A 16,629-nucleotide genomic window follows, 5' to 3' on the forward strand; every position below is an offset into this window, starting at 1 on the left:
AAACCCTGCCAGAAACAATGAAACCTCAGGTAGGTGTGTGCCCTGAACACTGAAACACCAGCACTACACAATGCCACTGTCATTCTAAATTCAGTGGAGGTGGCATTACAAGTGACATGAGTTGATTGGTATTTACTCTGTGTTCTCTTGATGGCTGGACATCTAGACTAAGAAGAAAGGTTTATTGCCTGCTCAGAGATGCCACTAGGTGACTGCTCCTTTAAAGGGCTTTAAAATATTGTCAAAAACATATTCAGTTTATTTCAAATTCTTCTTTTGAGTAGCAGGGCTTATTTTCTCAGTGATATGACTTTTTTAGACATGGTCATGTTGAGAGAACTCATATATTCTTAGTACACACAAGGTAAAAAATGGAGGGAGGGAAAGCTTTAAAAAAAATGAGGCGTAAGAAACATGAATAAAAATGTAGCAGATTTGTTAAAGTTACTTTGCTTCTGTCTTTACAGAGGAAGATAATGGAGAGCTGCCTAGGACAGGGATCATATATCCTGGTGTAGTAGGGAAGGAGTTAGCTATATTATCCAGATAATATAAATGGTTTTGAAAAATTGGATACTTTTAAGGTAGAGTGTCATGTCTAGATAACATACATACCTGAGACTTAAAGGAAATGATGTTAGCAATAAATAAAATCTTTATTAAAATGTTATATTAGCTGTCAGACTTCTAGAACTTGCTAAAGGACAAACTTGCCATGTATCATTCTTTCCTAGCTGAACTTAGTTCCTCCAGTTAATTCATTCTCCACCCCTTCTAGAATTAGTTTCTGTGTAAGTGAGTTAACTTACAGTAACTCTTGCTGAAGAAATCAAAGCTGGCTTGATTGGGTTTCCTTCTCTTTATAATACTTACGAGATACCACAGACCAGGAGGCAGCACTAGCTAGCCGCCTTTTGGCTCTCAAGAAAACTCTCTCAATTACAGTGAGAGAGCTGTTTGGTAAGAAAAACTGAATTCTCCATGAATTGAAAAACCACTTCTGGAAATCATAAATAAAAATACTAATTATGCTCTCAGCATTACATTTAAAATTTTTCTCTTAGAGGCAAGGCATGTTTATCCCTGACTTACATCGCTGCCCAACCACTAGCTAGACATAGCGGGTATGTCAAAATGGGCAAAAAGTGTGTGTGTGTGTTGGGGAGAGAGAATCGTGTTAACACATTTGAAAAGCCCTGTTAGGTTGCATCCTCGTACTTTGGAAGCCATGTTAGCTGGCCATGTTGTACCTTAGGCTCCCCATGAGGCCTGTGAAGACATAGTCAGATAGGCAAATACTACTTTTATGGCCTCTGTTGTGATTCAGCACCCTTTCACACCATGATTGCCTTAGTTAAGTGATTTTTGGCAGTGAAAGGCTAAAGCTGTAGAGAACTTCTGGTCATGGGATTCATGTTGGAGCCATTGGCGACATAGTACAATTAATCTTGCCTTGTGAATTGCCCGTTTATGCCTATCCAGCAACCAGCTCATCTAAAACTTTAATTCTGGTATATTGCACTTCAGTGCCCTCTAATATATAAAGAAATTAATTTCCTGATTTGTTCATCTGATTTTTGTTTGGGGGAGGTTGTTTATTTGTTTTGGATTAAAGCTACTTTGGTTGAAAAATACCTTGAGTTGTAATGCCTACGCAGCAAAGTAGAGAAATGGAACATTATATATACAGTGATTCCTTTCATAATTTCAAACAATGTTTCAACCATGCATCTATGTAGCTGTGATTCAGTGCACTTATTTAAATAAGCATTGTGTGTATATATGAATTTACTTACTGTGTAGCTAATAAAAGCTAGAAACTCTCCAGTGAGAATGTGATATATATTTCTTTGGCCTAAAACAGTACTGACTAAGAATTCTGTTGCACGGGCCTTATTTTTTTGTCTGGTCAGATTACACACTGTTTTATAACCTTTAAAACCGTACAACTCCCACAGTGCTTCCAATGCTGCAGTTAAACCTCTTACAGACATAGCTAACTGCTCACACTTATACTTGATACCAATTGATCAAATTTGAGACTGACAGTGCAAATAAGTAAACTGCATTTTGAAAAATGAAAAGAGATAGGGGAAGAGTTGTTCTTATTCCACTGCTCAGGGAATCATACTCAATTAATTTAGCCATTAAAATAAGGGTCTATGACAGTTAACCACATTACCTAGATGAGACCTTTTTGTGTGTAAACTGCCATCAGAGTTAAGAACTGAATTCAGTACAGCAAAATTGTCTTAAAGGAACTTCTTTGCATTCCATCCCCTTAACCAGCTAGGTGCTGGGATTTGTGATTATTCATTCTTTGTGTAGTGTTGTGATCGAGGAATTATGAACATTAGGCTGTTGTTCCCCATTCTTCAGGCTGTGGCCCAGGTGTATTAGCTGATGCCAAGATGCGGGTATTTGAGCGCTGTGTGTACTTTGGTGATTCATGCCAAGATGTTCTGAGCACTTTGGGGTCTCCGCACAAAGTCTTTTACAAGTCAGAAGACAAGGTAGGAAAAGGCACTCCTAATTCTAGGGCCATGTCTATATTCAGAGTTGCTGCAGTTTAAAGATGGTGTGGGGTTTTTTAACTGATTTTAAACAGGTGCAAAACACAGGCTGGACATTCTCTTAATCTGATTTAAACCTGGTTTATATGGGTTTAGTTTAATTTAGTAAGGAATCAATAATTGATGTATAAACCTAATTTAAATCAAACTACAGGTGCCTACACTGTCTTGCACTGGATTAACTTAATCTGCTTCCAAACCAATGTAAACTGGTTCAACTTTGAATATGGACAAGTCCTAAAAACTGTACGCTGGTTTCTGGGTTATTTTTTCTTTTTAATTAAAATTAAAGGTACATTTTAGGTAAAATTTGTGTGTGTTCTTTATGTTTATAATATGAAAAAACACACTCACTATTTATGTATATAATACACACACACACACACACACCCCTCATGTCAGATCAAACTGTTGCCAGCAGCTGGTGATCCTGCAGTAAGCATGAGGCTTTACATTTTTAACCTAATTATCATTTATATTTATTTAAAGCTACCTCCACAGCAGTTTTCACTTTTAAACTCTTCTGAATTCCTCCTGCCTCATCCTTTATTTCACTGAAAGGTGTAGATAGAGGCATATAAACCTTTTTCTGTATTAGGCAATAGAATAAGTTTTTCACAGATACCTGGAGGACTTTGATATCTACTCTTCTCGCTTTGCTGCCAGGAGGAAGCATTTTCAGTAGTCTTTTCCTATCTCTCACTTCTGGGTGCAGGGATATATGGTGTGTTAACACAATAAGAACAGAGTATTTAAAGATGGATTCCTTTAATTTAGAGTAATCTTTTTATTTGCTATTTATATAATGCCGGTAGTATAATCTTATTTCTGTGCTAGGCGATCCCAGCTCCTCCTGTTGAAGACATTTGGAGCTGACTACTACATAAATATACTGATAAAATTCCCTTATCTCCTAATTGAAATGGAACCCCTCAGTAGTCTGGGTTGTACATAGCCCAGATTATATAGACTCCTCACAGTATTAAAATATAAAATACTTTTTCAAGAAGATAATTTAGAATTTGAATCTGAGAGAAAATGTATGGACACTAGTGTGAAACCAGACCTTGGAAAATTGTTTTTAAAGTAAACGTATTGATAATACTTTAGCTATGGTAAGCACTGATAAATCTATATGTGGGTTTCTTTGCAGATGAAAATTCATTCACCCTCCCCCCATAAGCAGGTTCCATCAAAGTGCAATGACTACTTTTTTAATTACTTCACGCTTGGAGTGGTAAGTTGAAGACTTCCATAAATAAGCCATTTTTAATTTGAATCAGCCATCCAATGTACCCTTTAGAGAATGACTAAGTATCTCACGTTGGTGTTTGATACAAGTACTAACATTGTGCAAAACTCTCAGTGGTTGCCTCAGGAATCTTTGAATATGAAAAATGGGATTGCAAATGCTCAAATTAAGTCAGACTTGAACAATGGTATTTTACCATTTTCCCACAATCAATGGAGTGGTTCTTGAGTGTTTGTCTGGCATCCCCTTTAGCACTCTTATCACACCCCTAATGTGTAGGAACAGAGGCCCTTGTTTCCAAAATCTAGCCTTTTCTACCCCACCAGATACTATTTCGCCGTTCCCATGCCTGACTTTTATTTTTTTGTATTTCTGTGGAGTTCGTAACAAATTTTCCTCCCATGTTCATCTTCATTTTAGCACCTCAGGTAATTTGTGTCATAAGCATGTTGGCTTTCCATCTTGCATCAATGTAAAGTGAACTATAATAGGCAGATAAAATAGACTTGCTCAGTGAAACTGCTAACATTAGCAATTTCAGCATCAAACTAGCCATATAGTTATAGTTGCATATGCACTTGCTGGAAGAAATACAGATTTGAATTTATACATAAAATGTCCCTCTTATATTGTAAAGGCTTTTTTTGTTTTGTTTGTTTTTACTTTTACTATATCGTTAGACCCTCCTTACTGCATATTGAGGAAAAACTACATTCCCTCACCAAACTGTTTTGCTCATGTCTATCTCCTTTGTTTTCAACAGGATATTCTTTTTGATGCAAATACTCACAAGGTGAAGAAATTTGTCTTGCATACAAATTATCCTGGTCATTACAACTTTAACATGTGAGTACAGAGAAGTAGTCTAGAAAAATGCGAACTCTGTGACTAGTAAATCCTGCGTCAACCTTCTATAGTTCCTGTAGTTTCTGTTGAGCAGCTTTGATTCATCTAGTGGGAACGTGGAAGGATTTCAGGCCACCATTGTTAGGACACTTCTTAGCTCTGGTTTTTAACTCTTGTGCATTAATAAGTATACATTAGAAAGAGACTTACGAGGGGATAGCAAGCACTACTTCAAAGTCACATGCCACGTAATGTTTAATAATAAAACATCACAGCATAGATAGGAAGTACATACATTTTTAGAGAGGATAGTCATGAGCATTAGCAAACTTTTAAACTTAATTCTGAATAATTTAGTTATTAGTTCACTCATTATAAGCAGTGCTTGTACAAGGTGGACTTTGTATATTTGACAAGTAGAAACAAAACAGCATTTGGGAAGTTTTAGCTGTTAAAACTATAAAAGTGAATACACTGGAGTGTGGTGGATGTTGCAATAGTCTGTAGAGAGCCTGTAGATATTTCAGTGGCTGTTCACAAGAAGACAGAGAACAGTGAGGTCACATAATCTAACCAATAACATGGTATTCTCCCATAAATTTCCCCAGTATTTTTCCCCTTCATTGAAGAGCTGGTGATGCCTACTGGCAAATGTTGTTCAGAAATGGGTGTGTTTTATTTGTAATTTTTTTTGAGAATTTTTCATTTCCTCTCTCTGGATGACAAAAGAGAATGATTTGCAAAGACTGTTTCTTAAAACTTCCCACTGTTTATTTCCCAACTGATGATATAAGCCTTCGACGTCATATTTTCCACATCAGTCTATGATTTCATAGTCTTTGTCTACCCTAGGAAGGGTTTCTGGCATAGCAATACCAGCAAACTCTCTTGGCGACACGCAGTTTATATCAACAGTTATTTTGCCAATATAGCTTATACCAGCTCGCTGAATGAAATAAGCTGAAGTAGCAAAAGGATTTTTTTGCAATTATAACTGTGGCTAGGGCTTTTGCTGATATAGCTATTTCAGTTAGTGGTGTGGGGTTTTTTCCCCACACTTCTAATCTCTAGCTATCTTGACTACAGTCGTGTTCATGCCCGCAGCATCCACATGGGAGTGTTACAGTGCAGCACTGTGGCGTGCCCTACTATTTGCACACCGTGTCTGAACTGTGGGGCAGTGTGGATGTGCCCTTAGTCACAGTGAACTGCTCACTAAAGCATTTCTAGGTCCATTTGTGCTACCTAGTTTCTGTTGATTCCTGTGTTTTGTAACAGCTTTACAATTTCAATGTTCTAGATACCATCGTTGTGAATTCAAGATTCCACTAGCCGTTAAGCGAGGTCAGTAATCCATCCTCCTGCTCCAGGGGTTTGTGAAAGAAAATACAAAAGGGAAAAGAGTGGACCAATTTTCACTTCAAATATAGTCTCAAACAACAGAAGATAATAGAAGTGCTGACAATAGTAGGAAAGAGAGATCTTTTGAACAGTTTTCTAGTATGTGTAGTAAGGAAAATGTTTAAAGATTTTAGTTCACTGGCCACTCCCGCTTCATTCTTAGGTTAACCTTCCTTACCCTGAGCAGGCCTACGTGTGTGTGGCTATAACACAGCATTGCTAGTTTCCTGGAGGAGTGCTGCTGCATGCGTTGTTAACATGAATTATGTTGTTCATTAAGGCCCAAAAGTTGTAGGGCAAAGTGAATCTGATCTGATCCTTCCAATCTACCTTTGTTGAATTTTTAAACTGTTATCTTGATAGTCACTTATGAAACTCTTTTCCCTTCACCACTCACAAGGTCTGTTTATTATATTTAATGTAATTTGAGTTATTCATAAGAATAACTATGACCGTACAGTATGTGGCATATGCCTCTATGTAACTATCATCTGGGAATCTCCAGGCTCAGGAAAGAGTTTAGGACTTTGCCTCCTAAGTCTCTTATTGCACACAGGCCCTGATTCAGCAACGTACTCAAAAATGTGCCTAACCTTTAAGCATGCGATTAATCTCTGTAAAGTGCGGGGATACTCACATGCTTAAAGAATCATAAATTTTAAGGCCAAAAGGGTCCTTTATGGTAGTCTAGTTTAACCTCCTGCATAACATAGCTAGGCATGTGTGTAAGTACCTTGTTGAACTGGGGCTTTAATATCCTAGACAAGATATAGAATGCTGGCTAAACTGCTGCCAGAGATCCCTTTGTCATCGTACCCACTGACAACATTGATTGTCTCCCTTGAAAGCACTCACCTGCATAAAGCACAGTGCTTTGACGGAAGTCACATCAGTGAGAATCTGAGTTGGGATGAAAATAAGGGAAAGGAAGGGGGGTGGGGTGTACACTTGTGTGTGTTTAAATGAAAATCAAATTTATGATGTACCTGAGAATACCAGCACTTACTTCCCTTCACTTCCTATTTAAATATGTTTCCCTAAGGCTCTTATGCAGTTTTTCACACTCACATTTCAATACTTGTATTCAGTCTAAGTAGTTTTGTGCCTCTATTATGGATATATTTGATTTATTTTATTCACCCTTTTCTTTCCCCAACATGCACCCACCAGACTGAAACTTAACAACACTGATAGTATGAAGTCCATTGAAAAGTCTGTATACCCTTCCATGGGCTGGCAATGTGCAGTGCAATTTTATCGCTGACAGTACATTGGTGTACAGTGGGCATATTACTTAAACACTGAACCCAGCTGTATTAGAAACCACTTGCTTGGTGGTGAGTGACAATATAAATGAGCCTTCGGTTGGATTAAAGAACACTTTATGGTTGCCCCCAGAGAAGATGTTTTCCATTTTAAAAAGTCCAGAGATGGAAGGAAAACACTCATAGGCTGGAAAAATGGCCAGCAAGGAATTTGGAGTGCCTGGTTTGTTGGAACTGCAAACCATATGTGATGCTGTTCCTCCATTCTGTCTTTTTTCATTCTTGTGAGAAACAAGAAATTCAGATTCCCAAGATTCTTGCTTTCTCTGCTCTTCAGAGAGCAAAGTTCTTGTACACTTCAGTTCTACCAGCTCATATAAATGGAGCCAGTCTGGAAAGCAGAGGAGGTTGGCACAACTTGTGCCTATATATTCATAATGTTTTTGGGGGGAGTGGGGAGGAGTGTTCCATCAAGGTGTGCCTTGCGGTTTTTATCTTGTAGGGAGCACTTAAACCATTTTGCTTTGGGAGTGACTGGGTCAAATCTGAGGATTTGTTGGCTTCTCAAATGCATACGGTGCTTAGTCTTCGCAAAAAGAAAAGGAGGACTTGTGGCACCTTAGAGACTAATAAATTTATTAGTCCGGCTCTGATGAAGTGAGCTGTAGCTCACGAAAGCTTATGCTCAAATAAATTTGTTAGTCTCTAAGGTGCCACAAGTCGTCCTCTTCTTTTTGCGGATACAGACTAACACAGCTGCTACTCTGAAACCAGTCTTTGCAAAGTAGCTCATCCACAAGAGTTGATTTGTTGCTACGGTATGCATATTACCTGACACTGTACAGTTTTGACAAGTCAATTCAGTGCACAGAGAGATAAATAATGTCTTGTTTCTTTCACTCCTATATTTTCTTTTTTCTCTTAGAAGCCATTTAAGCTTTAAAGCTTACTTTTTAAAATAGTGAATAGGCAAATCTGTGTCTCCAGAGTTATTACTTAATCTAGTGGATTTATGTTTAATCAGTGGGATTTTTTTGTTTTGTGTTATTTTGACCGCTTTGGTTATTGGTAAATTTTACTGCTCCAGTGTTATGTTTTCATGTTCCCTGATCTCTGAAATCATTTTTCAGACTCTCATATTGGATACATTTCAAAGAAAGTACCAGTTCAAATTTAATTTCCAGACTAGCCTTTTTTGTTTATCTTCCACAGATAGTTCGGATTCACAGACTGAAACATGCACAACGTACAGCAAGGTGAGTCTTCATAAAACGAACGAGAACAGTTGCCAATATAAATTCCTTGGCTGCTGAGTGTGCAGAACTCTGACCATGTGTCACAGAAATAATAGCAGTATAGAAAGATGGTTTTTAAAATAAGGGAGTTCAAATTACTCTCCTCCCACCAAAATTTAATTTTAATTTTTTTATGGATTTGGATTTCTTCAGTGAAATTGTTGTAGTTCAAACTTTTTACTGGTAACACGGTCAGAAATATAGTGCAGTCAAACCTTGGGCTTTGTCTTCCAGTAAATTATGTTATGTTTCCCATTTTAAGGCAGCTAAGAGTTAGAAAGATTAGAGATACCTTTGAAATGTAATATTAATGGTGAAAATCAGGAGTTTAGCTAGAAATAATTTTGCATGGATGGATTGACAGTAACTGTTACAGATTAATTAAATATCTATAGAGTAGTGACAAGATAACTCTGCATTCTTAGGAATTTTATTTACCCAGGTACTTTTTTCAGAGTACACCTGTGAATCTTTTTTGGCACTTGCTTTGGGGGTTGTCTGCACTTCGTAAAGAACTTTTTGACAGTGGTTTCTATTGCATAATGAATGACCCATCATTCAAACCTTCTGAAAACAGTGTAAAAAAAAAAATCCACCAGATAACAGTAAATCAATTTTTTTGGTTAAATACATCATGTATTTTACCAAGCAAGGAAGCATTAAGTAGAAAAGCTTCCGCTACACATGCAGAGATGCCTTTGACATCCAGGTAGGCATAAACACCACACACTTCTACCCTGCAGCACTTTTAGTTCCTGCCAGCCTAGGGAATGAGACTGGGCTTGTGAGGTGAACCCAGGTGTTATTGTAATTGGAATATCTAAATGCCGGTGCAGAGTATTGACTGCTTTACTGAAGGCAGGAGGCCTGTATCCTCCTTTGCTTTCTGGTTGAATTATTTGATATACTTCAGTCCTTCGCTGCATTGTTACTTCCCTTCAATATAAAGCTAGCTTCATAAGCTGTCATGCCACAGGAGTGGATAGTACTGGGAATTCTCAGTCAAATAAATACTATGCCTGTCTTGCATAGTGAACCAGCCAAAGGCTTTTGTAACTGAGAAAAGGCAGTGATGCTAACTTGATCTCAGCAAAGTTCTAAGAGAGTGCCTTCCTGTGGGAAATTTCAGATGCCGCCTTCTTTGAAATATCTCCTTAAAATGATGGACGCTGTGCTTTGTGTTTCTGCCATCAGTCCCACAGAGGTTATAATAATATTTCATTCTTTTTTTTTTTGTTTTCAATTAAAGTCCACTTTCCATCTAAAATGGAAGCTAGTTTTAAACTCAGAGCAGTCTCCTAGCTGCAGGTTCTGCTGAGTAAAGCTGGCTCCAGTCACAAAACACTCTGTAAACATAACCTTCATGCTTCATGGCACTCTGTGCTGCCTTGTGGTTTGCACCAACGCTACAACCAAAATGTGCATGAACCTCCCCCTTTGTATAAAGAAAAGCTTTCCTGTCACTCTCTTATTCTAACACCCTTTTAATGTAATTACAGTGGGATAGTATTCAGGATCTTCTGGGACATCCTGTGGAAAAGCCAGTGGTACTTCATAGGTAAAGATGCTGTCTGTCTTATTATCCTGTATTGCTGGCAGGAAGTGAGCTGATGACAGATGATTACCACAAGGATAGGTCTGGTAGTAATTATCATCAGGATTTATGCCATCTCTTTGCTGCTGAAGCATCAGTTCTGCTGCCTCTAGCTAGGAAAGCTCACTACCATTTGGGGAAATCAGGAATCTGTAATATGAAGCATGGGTGATCTCAGCCCAATTCCAATGGGCAGGTATCCACAATGCAAATTATCCACATACTTAGCACCCTTATTAGCACTTGGTCTCAAAGGATTGAATGGGCCTGGAGTCAAAACTTCCTTCCTCACCCTTTCTGGAGGTAGCTCCTCCATGCAGGGTTGAAGAACATGGGTGGAGCAGTATGTGAAATTTGCTTCTACCTGTATTATGCCAGTTCTGTGGATAAAGCACGGGCCACAAGTTTGCATAGCTGTCATTTCTAGCACCTTTCACCAGCACTGAAATCACTTACAAAATGTGAGTAATTTTGTCAAGTACAAGAGTGAGAGCAGTGTGAGGCTAAAAGTCATGGTCTTTCATAAATCTTTTCAAAATCTTTCATAAATTTCAGAAATGCTTAACCGTGGCTCTGTTTTCACCAGGCTTATGCTAATTACTATTAAGTTTGTTTTTAAATGATTGTGGGCCTGATTCCTCACTGCATTACTCCAGTTTACTCCTGTAAAATCACTAGAGCAGCATCAAGATAGAACTATGGTAATGCACTGTTGAATCAAGCTCTTCCATTTTTAATGTGGATTGTTCAGAATAGTTCAACTAAACTTGCTTTATAAGGCACAGTTGCTATGTCACATTCAGTTAAAGAAATTCTCCAATTGTAGAAGAAGCCAGAACTCAAGAATAGAATATATCTGGAAGAAAACTATACCCAGAAATCAGTCCTAACTACGCTGAAACTACAGTATAAACAAGTCTTTAAAATTTATATTTTCCAGGTGTTTTAAGGATCTGACCTAAAGTCCATTGCAGTCAGTGGGAGTCTTTCCTTTGACTTCAGAGGGGCTTTGGATTGGGCCCATATTCACTGACTGCTGCAATTCTCTTAAAAACAAAACAGCATTTAGTTCTTGTGTAACTTAAATGTTTATGAAGCATATGTGAAAGTCAAGAAATGCATTAATTTTCTAAAGGTAACTCTAAATTTAATTAGGCATGTCACTTCAAACATAAATAACGACTTTGCTAGAGATTCAATATATTAAAGTCACTAGATTAATATACATGGTGCAGAAGATACCTTTAAAAATAGGTTCCTAGTAATTTTCACTTGAAAAAGGAGTGGGGGAGAGATGCACACGTATGTGCATGCACAGAAAGGTCTCGTTGAAAAAGTCCTCGTTTTCTTGAGCTCCTTCTTCTGTGTTACTTGGTTTATGTTCAGTTTTTCCTCTCCAGCCTTGGTTGAATAAGAGCGGTCACCTGCAGTCACTAATAACTGCTTATTTTGTTCCACTAGGTCCTCCTAAGTCCCCCCATATTTTCAGCACCACTCTGAGGTGTGACCCATTTGAAATCCAAAAGCAGCATAGCATCATAGTGCAGATAAATGTAATCCCTCCCAATTTAAATAATCTTGGCATAAGAGAAATGTGAGCAACTTGCCACATAATAATGGGTGGCTGCTATTTCACATGAAGAAATTCCAACCTCTTATGCACCCATTTTTTTTTTTTTTTCTTTTTTAAGGTCATCCTCTCCAAACAATACTAACCCATTTGGATCAACGTTTTGTTTTGGACTGCAGCGAATGATCTTTGAGGTTAGGAAAAAAACTTTCAAATTCATTTGGGTGGGAGAAGATGGTGTGGCGTTTGCTTCTGGATTTTAATGCAGCTTTTTGTCTTTCCTATATACCTACGAGAGCCAGCATTCAAGAGCATCTGTAATATCAGGGAACATGGCACAAGTGGGACATTTGCCAACCCTCTCCCCAGGTTTAATGCATCTCTTGTGTTTAAGGCTGGTGCATCTGTCTTGTCATACATGTCTCATACTATTGGGAGACGTGCTTAGTTCTCACAAAATACTTGTGGGCGGTGGTGAGTGCCCGTGTTAAACAACAAGTGTGACTCTAAAGGAAGCCTGGAAATTTAATTGTAATTTTTCAGAATTGGCAAAGATCTTTTAAGTGTTTTAATTCCACCTATCAGTTGCTTAATTTTTTTTTTATCTCTCTTCATTCAAGCATATAAATACTGTAACTGTGTCACTTGCAACTTTCTGAGTTCCCTTTGGCATATGGGATTTTTTTTTTTTTTTAATTTCCCTTTTTTTCTGCCATCCTCTTGCAGGTGATGCAGAATAATCACATAGCATCTGTTACTTTGTATGGCCCAGCAAGGCCCAGCAGCCAGCTGAGAACGTCGGACCTTCCTCAATGAAGCATCATCTTCAAAATCAGCTAATCTAAATGCTACAAAACTAGTACAGCGTGCCTTGATTTACTGCCACTTATATGGAAAGCATGGTATGATTTTTTTTCAAAATAAAATTCCTCCCTTCCATGCGTGGTGCGGAGGGGAAATTCTCTCAACCCTTCATCATAAGGCATGGAACTAGTGATGGAGGAAAGCAGCTAGATGCCTGTGTTGTCATTTTACTCCTCTCGGTTGGCCGTCTCCTGCGCAGCACAGACCTGAAGAGACTGTCTATCCTTCCTGAGCTGGCAGAAGGAACATTAATGACTGCAAGAGTTAGAAGCACAAACTTTCTGAGCCTTGGAGCATCTGGAAACAGGTATTGATATTAGTCTGTGTTTGTGTTACTGTATTGATGTGGTGGTCCTATTTTAAGAAACCAAGTGTGTGTGTGTATATGTGTATATACACACACACACACACACACAAATATAAACACGTCGATATTTCTGTGGCTTAGGACATGGTACCAAGTGTGACAAGGGTGTATATATGTCCAGGATTTCAGGCACCACATCTTTGTGTAACTTCGGAACAAGCAAGTAGCATGTGCATAATACTTGGTTGTGTACCATTTGCACTACATACACTTTAATTACTTGATAAACGTTATCTTCACTGAGGAGCATCTGTGTACGGGGTGTGATGGTTATTTAATGTGCGCTGTGCAGTAAGCTTATTTATGTGGTGGACTGACGAGTAGTCCACCTTCCTGCACTAATATTTACTTGACGTGCTGAAGCAATTGGTTTTCTGCCATGCCTGGTTTGCTAACTTTTTTTCCTGTGCCGTTTCCCAAAAAAAAACAAAAATCTGGAAGAGATTATTCCTATGACTGAAAGAAGTGGGTGGTTTATTTTTTATGCCATTTTTCTTCATACTTAAAAATTTTAAAAAATACGTCCCGTAACAGAAAATGCAGGTGCCTCATCTCTAGATGTACTGGAACATGTTTGTTCCAAACCCCCCAGCTGCTCCCTATTTCCTGCAGAAAAGGAGAAAGGAAAGAGAATTTGTAGTGAGTACGTAGATGATTGAAAGAAAAATTCCCCAACTCCTCCAGCACCAAGCAACCTCTTCCCATGTCTTCTGAACTATGACTTTTATTTAATGCCAAAGTTTTAGCCAAAGACATCCTCAGTCTAGTTTCACCATCTCTGTATATGTAATCTAACTGCACACCCCACCCCCAGGAAACCGGATATAGGCTTTTCTCTAGTCAGGAAATGCTGCTCACTGCATTTTATCTCAAGTGGAATGCTTTGGGTTTGTAGTTCTCTTACAGTCTGATTGGGGAAAGTAGTGTGTGTTCTTTGACATATTAACCCTTTTTAAAAATGGAAAGAGAAATGTATAATTTTGTCCCATTTTTAATATTTTGGTGTAGCAAGTTGTGATACATAGACAACGATTTTGTGAGTTTTACAATGTGTGTACAGATTTTGTAAATATGACATTTTTGTAATTAACGCCATGTACAGTGTAATCCTGTATAGTTTATCAGTGAATGGGAGGTAGGAAATAGAATGTTAACTAGTGTTTTGGATCCTGGACCAGTAGCAGGGATAAATGTGATTTGGTGTGTGTGAGTGTAAGAGTTTGTGCGTATGATATTCTTTGCCATTTAGTCTTCCTGTATACTGTGACATTCTAGAGTGTTTTACTAAAACAAAAAAGCCCTATTGAGAATCTATCTAAAGAAAAAGTTACTGTTTACCTTCGTTATTCTTAGGTGTTACTCCTGTTGAATTCCTGCTCAATCTGTGCTGTTTCCTGTGATCATTGCTTGCTGAGAAAATTCTACACCTCAATCTATTTCTTTGTTTCCTCTCTCATTTTCATTTTGGTTTACATAGACCTTCTGTAAATTAAACAGAATACATAATGAGCATGTACACTGAAAGACAAATAAAATGCGACTCTCAGTTACTGTTTTGTGTTGCATACAGTTGCTGGGTGTTTTTGTAAAAAAGTGGTGAATGCTTTTGCTTTATTTCATATCATTTACTTATTATATGCAGATTAATTTTACCGGGGAGTTGGAAATAAAGACCCCAGGGTTCTGCTCCAATCTCTAGCACTGGCTTGTGTAAACTTGGACAAGTCACTTAAACTATCTGCGCTTTAGTTTACTCTTATGAAAATGCATTTATTTCAGAATGTAGCTACCTCACAGAGTTTTGAAATGTAAGTATTTATAGAGCACTTCAAGATATTAGAATAAAAGGTGTGGAATAAATTCTTGTTTGTTCCTAAATATAATGCTAAAATATGATTGCTAATTATTAGTTAATTTTCTTAAATCTCTTTTGAAAATTGACGTGCATGAGACTCCAGATTAGGAGTTCTGTCCTGGGGGTGAGGGTTAGCAAAATTTTCACCATCTTATAGAGAAATATAGACTTTTGCTCTTCCATGGCTCATCCTTCTGAAAGGGACGGAGGCATCATTCTGCCGGCCCGACATGTCTCAGGAGACATGCTGCCTGCCTGGAGCCCACATCCCAGATGTTACAGAAAGTTCGCTGAGGCTCATCTGTTGGTCTAGCCACTGCCCCATGCTGCTCATCCACATGAGCAGATATTGCCTAGCTTGACCCCAAGCAGATCCACAGTGACTGCAGTGCCCTGGGAGCAAGGGGGAGGGGAGGACACAGGCTGTGTTCTGATCCATCCTCCTGGTTGAGTGTAAGGACCCACGCAGGGACACATACATCCTGGATATGAATGCATGGCTGCACAGATGGTGTCAACAGGAGGATGTCGGCTTCCTTGACCCTGGGATGCTGTTCCGAGAAGGTCTGCTGGGAAGAGATGGAATCCACCTGACTAAAAAGAGGGAAAGCATCTTTGCTCACCAACTTGCCAGCCTAGTAAGGAGGATTTTAAACTAGATTAAAAGGGGGAAGGTGATAGCAGACCACAGGTAAGCATAAAAAATCCCGACCTTAACAGAAGGCTAGATGTTTGGGGGAGGGGGAAGGGAGCACAGAAAACTACACTATGGTTGTGACACTGCACCCCATATTCATCATAGTTGTATGGTTATGATATGATTATAATGTATGATGCATCTGGTACAAGATGCATCTTGTGAGGTTTCATTGGAAAAGTTATGATTTGCTGAACGATTGTCCTATTTGTGTGCATGTATTATTTTTGTATCTAAAGTTATGAATATTTACTATGTATCTGTATTTCAAATGTGGTTACACCTGGGTGACACCCACTAGGCAAAGTGCTTCCAGTCTAGACAGTTGGTTGTGAAGAGCCTGTTCAGGGTAATGAGCCATTAGGGGAAACAGTAGGCCTTAGGAGAAGCATATTGCCCACCTGGTTAGCCTTCCTGTAGATGTTTCAGCCAGCCTGTGAGTAATGGCTACTATGACTCAGCAGGGCATGCGACCAGACCACATGACACCGAACTCCATTTTGGTACCTGTATTTTTCCACAAGCTGGACTGAAAACTGAGTTTGGAAAAAAGGGTTCCCACCATATGGAAAAGCTACATAAGGTGGGGTGTGACATTATCTCTTGGCCTCATTCTCCACACAAGAACTCCTGGAACCTGAGGAACAAAGACTGAACTGGGGGAAGTGCTGGACCCAGGCTAAAGGGATTTCTAGCCTATGTATGGAAACTTGGTGGACTGCTTGTATCATCAGTTAGGGTGAGAAATTGCTAATTCAAATCCTATCTAGTATTTTAGGCTTAGTTTGCGGTTTTGTTTATTTGCTAGGTAATCTGCTTTGATCTGTTTGCTATCATTTATAATCTGTCTTTCTGTAGTTAATAAACTTGTTGTATGCTTTATCTAAACCGGTGTGCCTTTAAGTGAAGTGTCTGGGGAAAATCTCAGCTCTGTGAGCAAAGGCTGTTACGTATCTTTCCCACATTGAGGGAAAGGCGAACTTTATTAATGAGCTTACATTGTAGAGATTTCTGTGCGGTGTAAGACAATATAATTCTGGGTTATTATAT

At 38.6% G+C, this 16,629-nt stretch overlaps 1 protein-coding gene across 9 annotated transcripts in view; it reads left to right on the forward strand.

Annotated features, from left to right (window-relative positions):
• The window catches only part of PHAF1 (phagophore assembly factor 1), a 47,932-nt gene extending 33,355 nt beyond the window's left edge, over window positions 1-14,577 (forward strand). For 7 of the 9 annotated variants that reach the window (XM_077830817.1, XM_077830812.1, XM_077830815.1 and 4 more), the window contains 9 exons: window positions 2,380-2,513; window positions 3,727-3,810; window positions 4,589-4,671; window positions 5,972-6,015; window positions 8,550-8,593; window positions 10,132-10,190; window positions 11,918-11,990; window positions 12,523-12,967; window positions 14,381-14,577. In XM_077830817.1, the coding sequence (XP_077686943.1) occupies window positions 2,380-2,513; window positions 3,727-3,810; window positions 4,589-4,671; window positions 5,972-6,015; window positions 8,550-8,593; window positions 10,132-10,190; window positions 11,918-11,990; window positions 12,523-12,612 (611 nt within the window). In that variant the 3' untranslated portion in view covers window positions 12,613-12,967; window positions 14,381-14,577. The remainder of the gene's footprint in view (window positions 1-2,379; window positions 2,514-3,726; window positions 3,811-4,588; window positions 4,672-5,971; window positions 6,016-8,549; window positions 8,594-10,131; window positions 10,191-11,917; window positions 11,991-12,522; window positions 12,968-14,380) is intronic. The other 2 variants (XM_077830819.1, XM_077830820.1) reach the window with 2 other exon arrangements.
• Window positions 14,578-16,629: the final 2,052 nt, after the last annotated feature.

Source organism: Eretmochelys imbricata, chromosome 12, assembly GCF_965152235.1.
Source record: "Eretmochelys imbricata isolate rEreImb1 chromosome 12, rEreImb1.hap1, whole genome shotgun sequence".
Lineage (NCBI taxonomy): Eukaryota > Metazoa > Chordata > Testudines > Cheloniidae > Eretmochelys > Eretmochelys imbricata.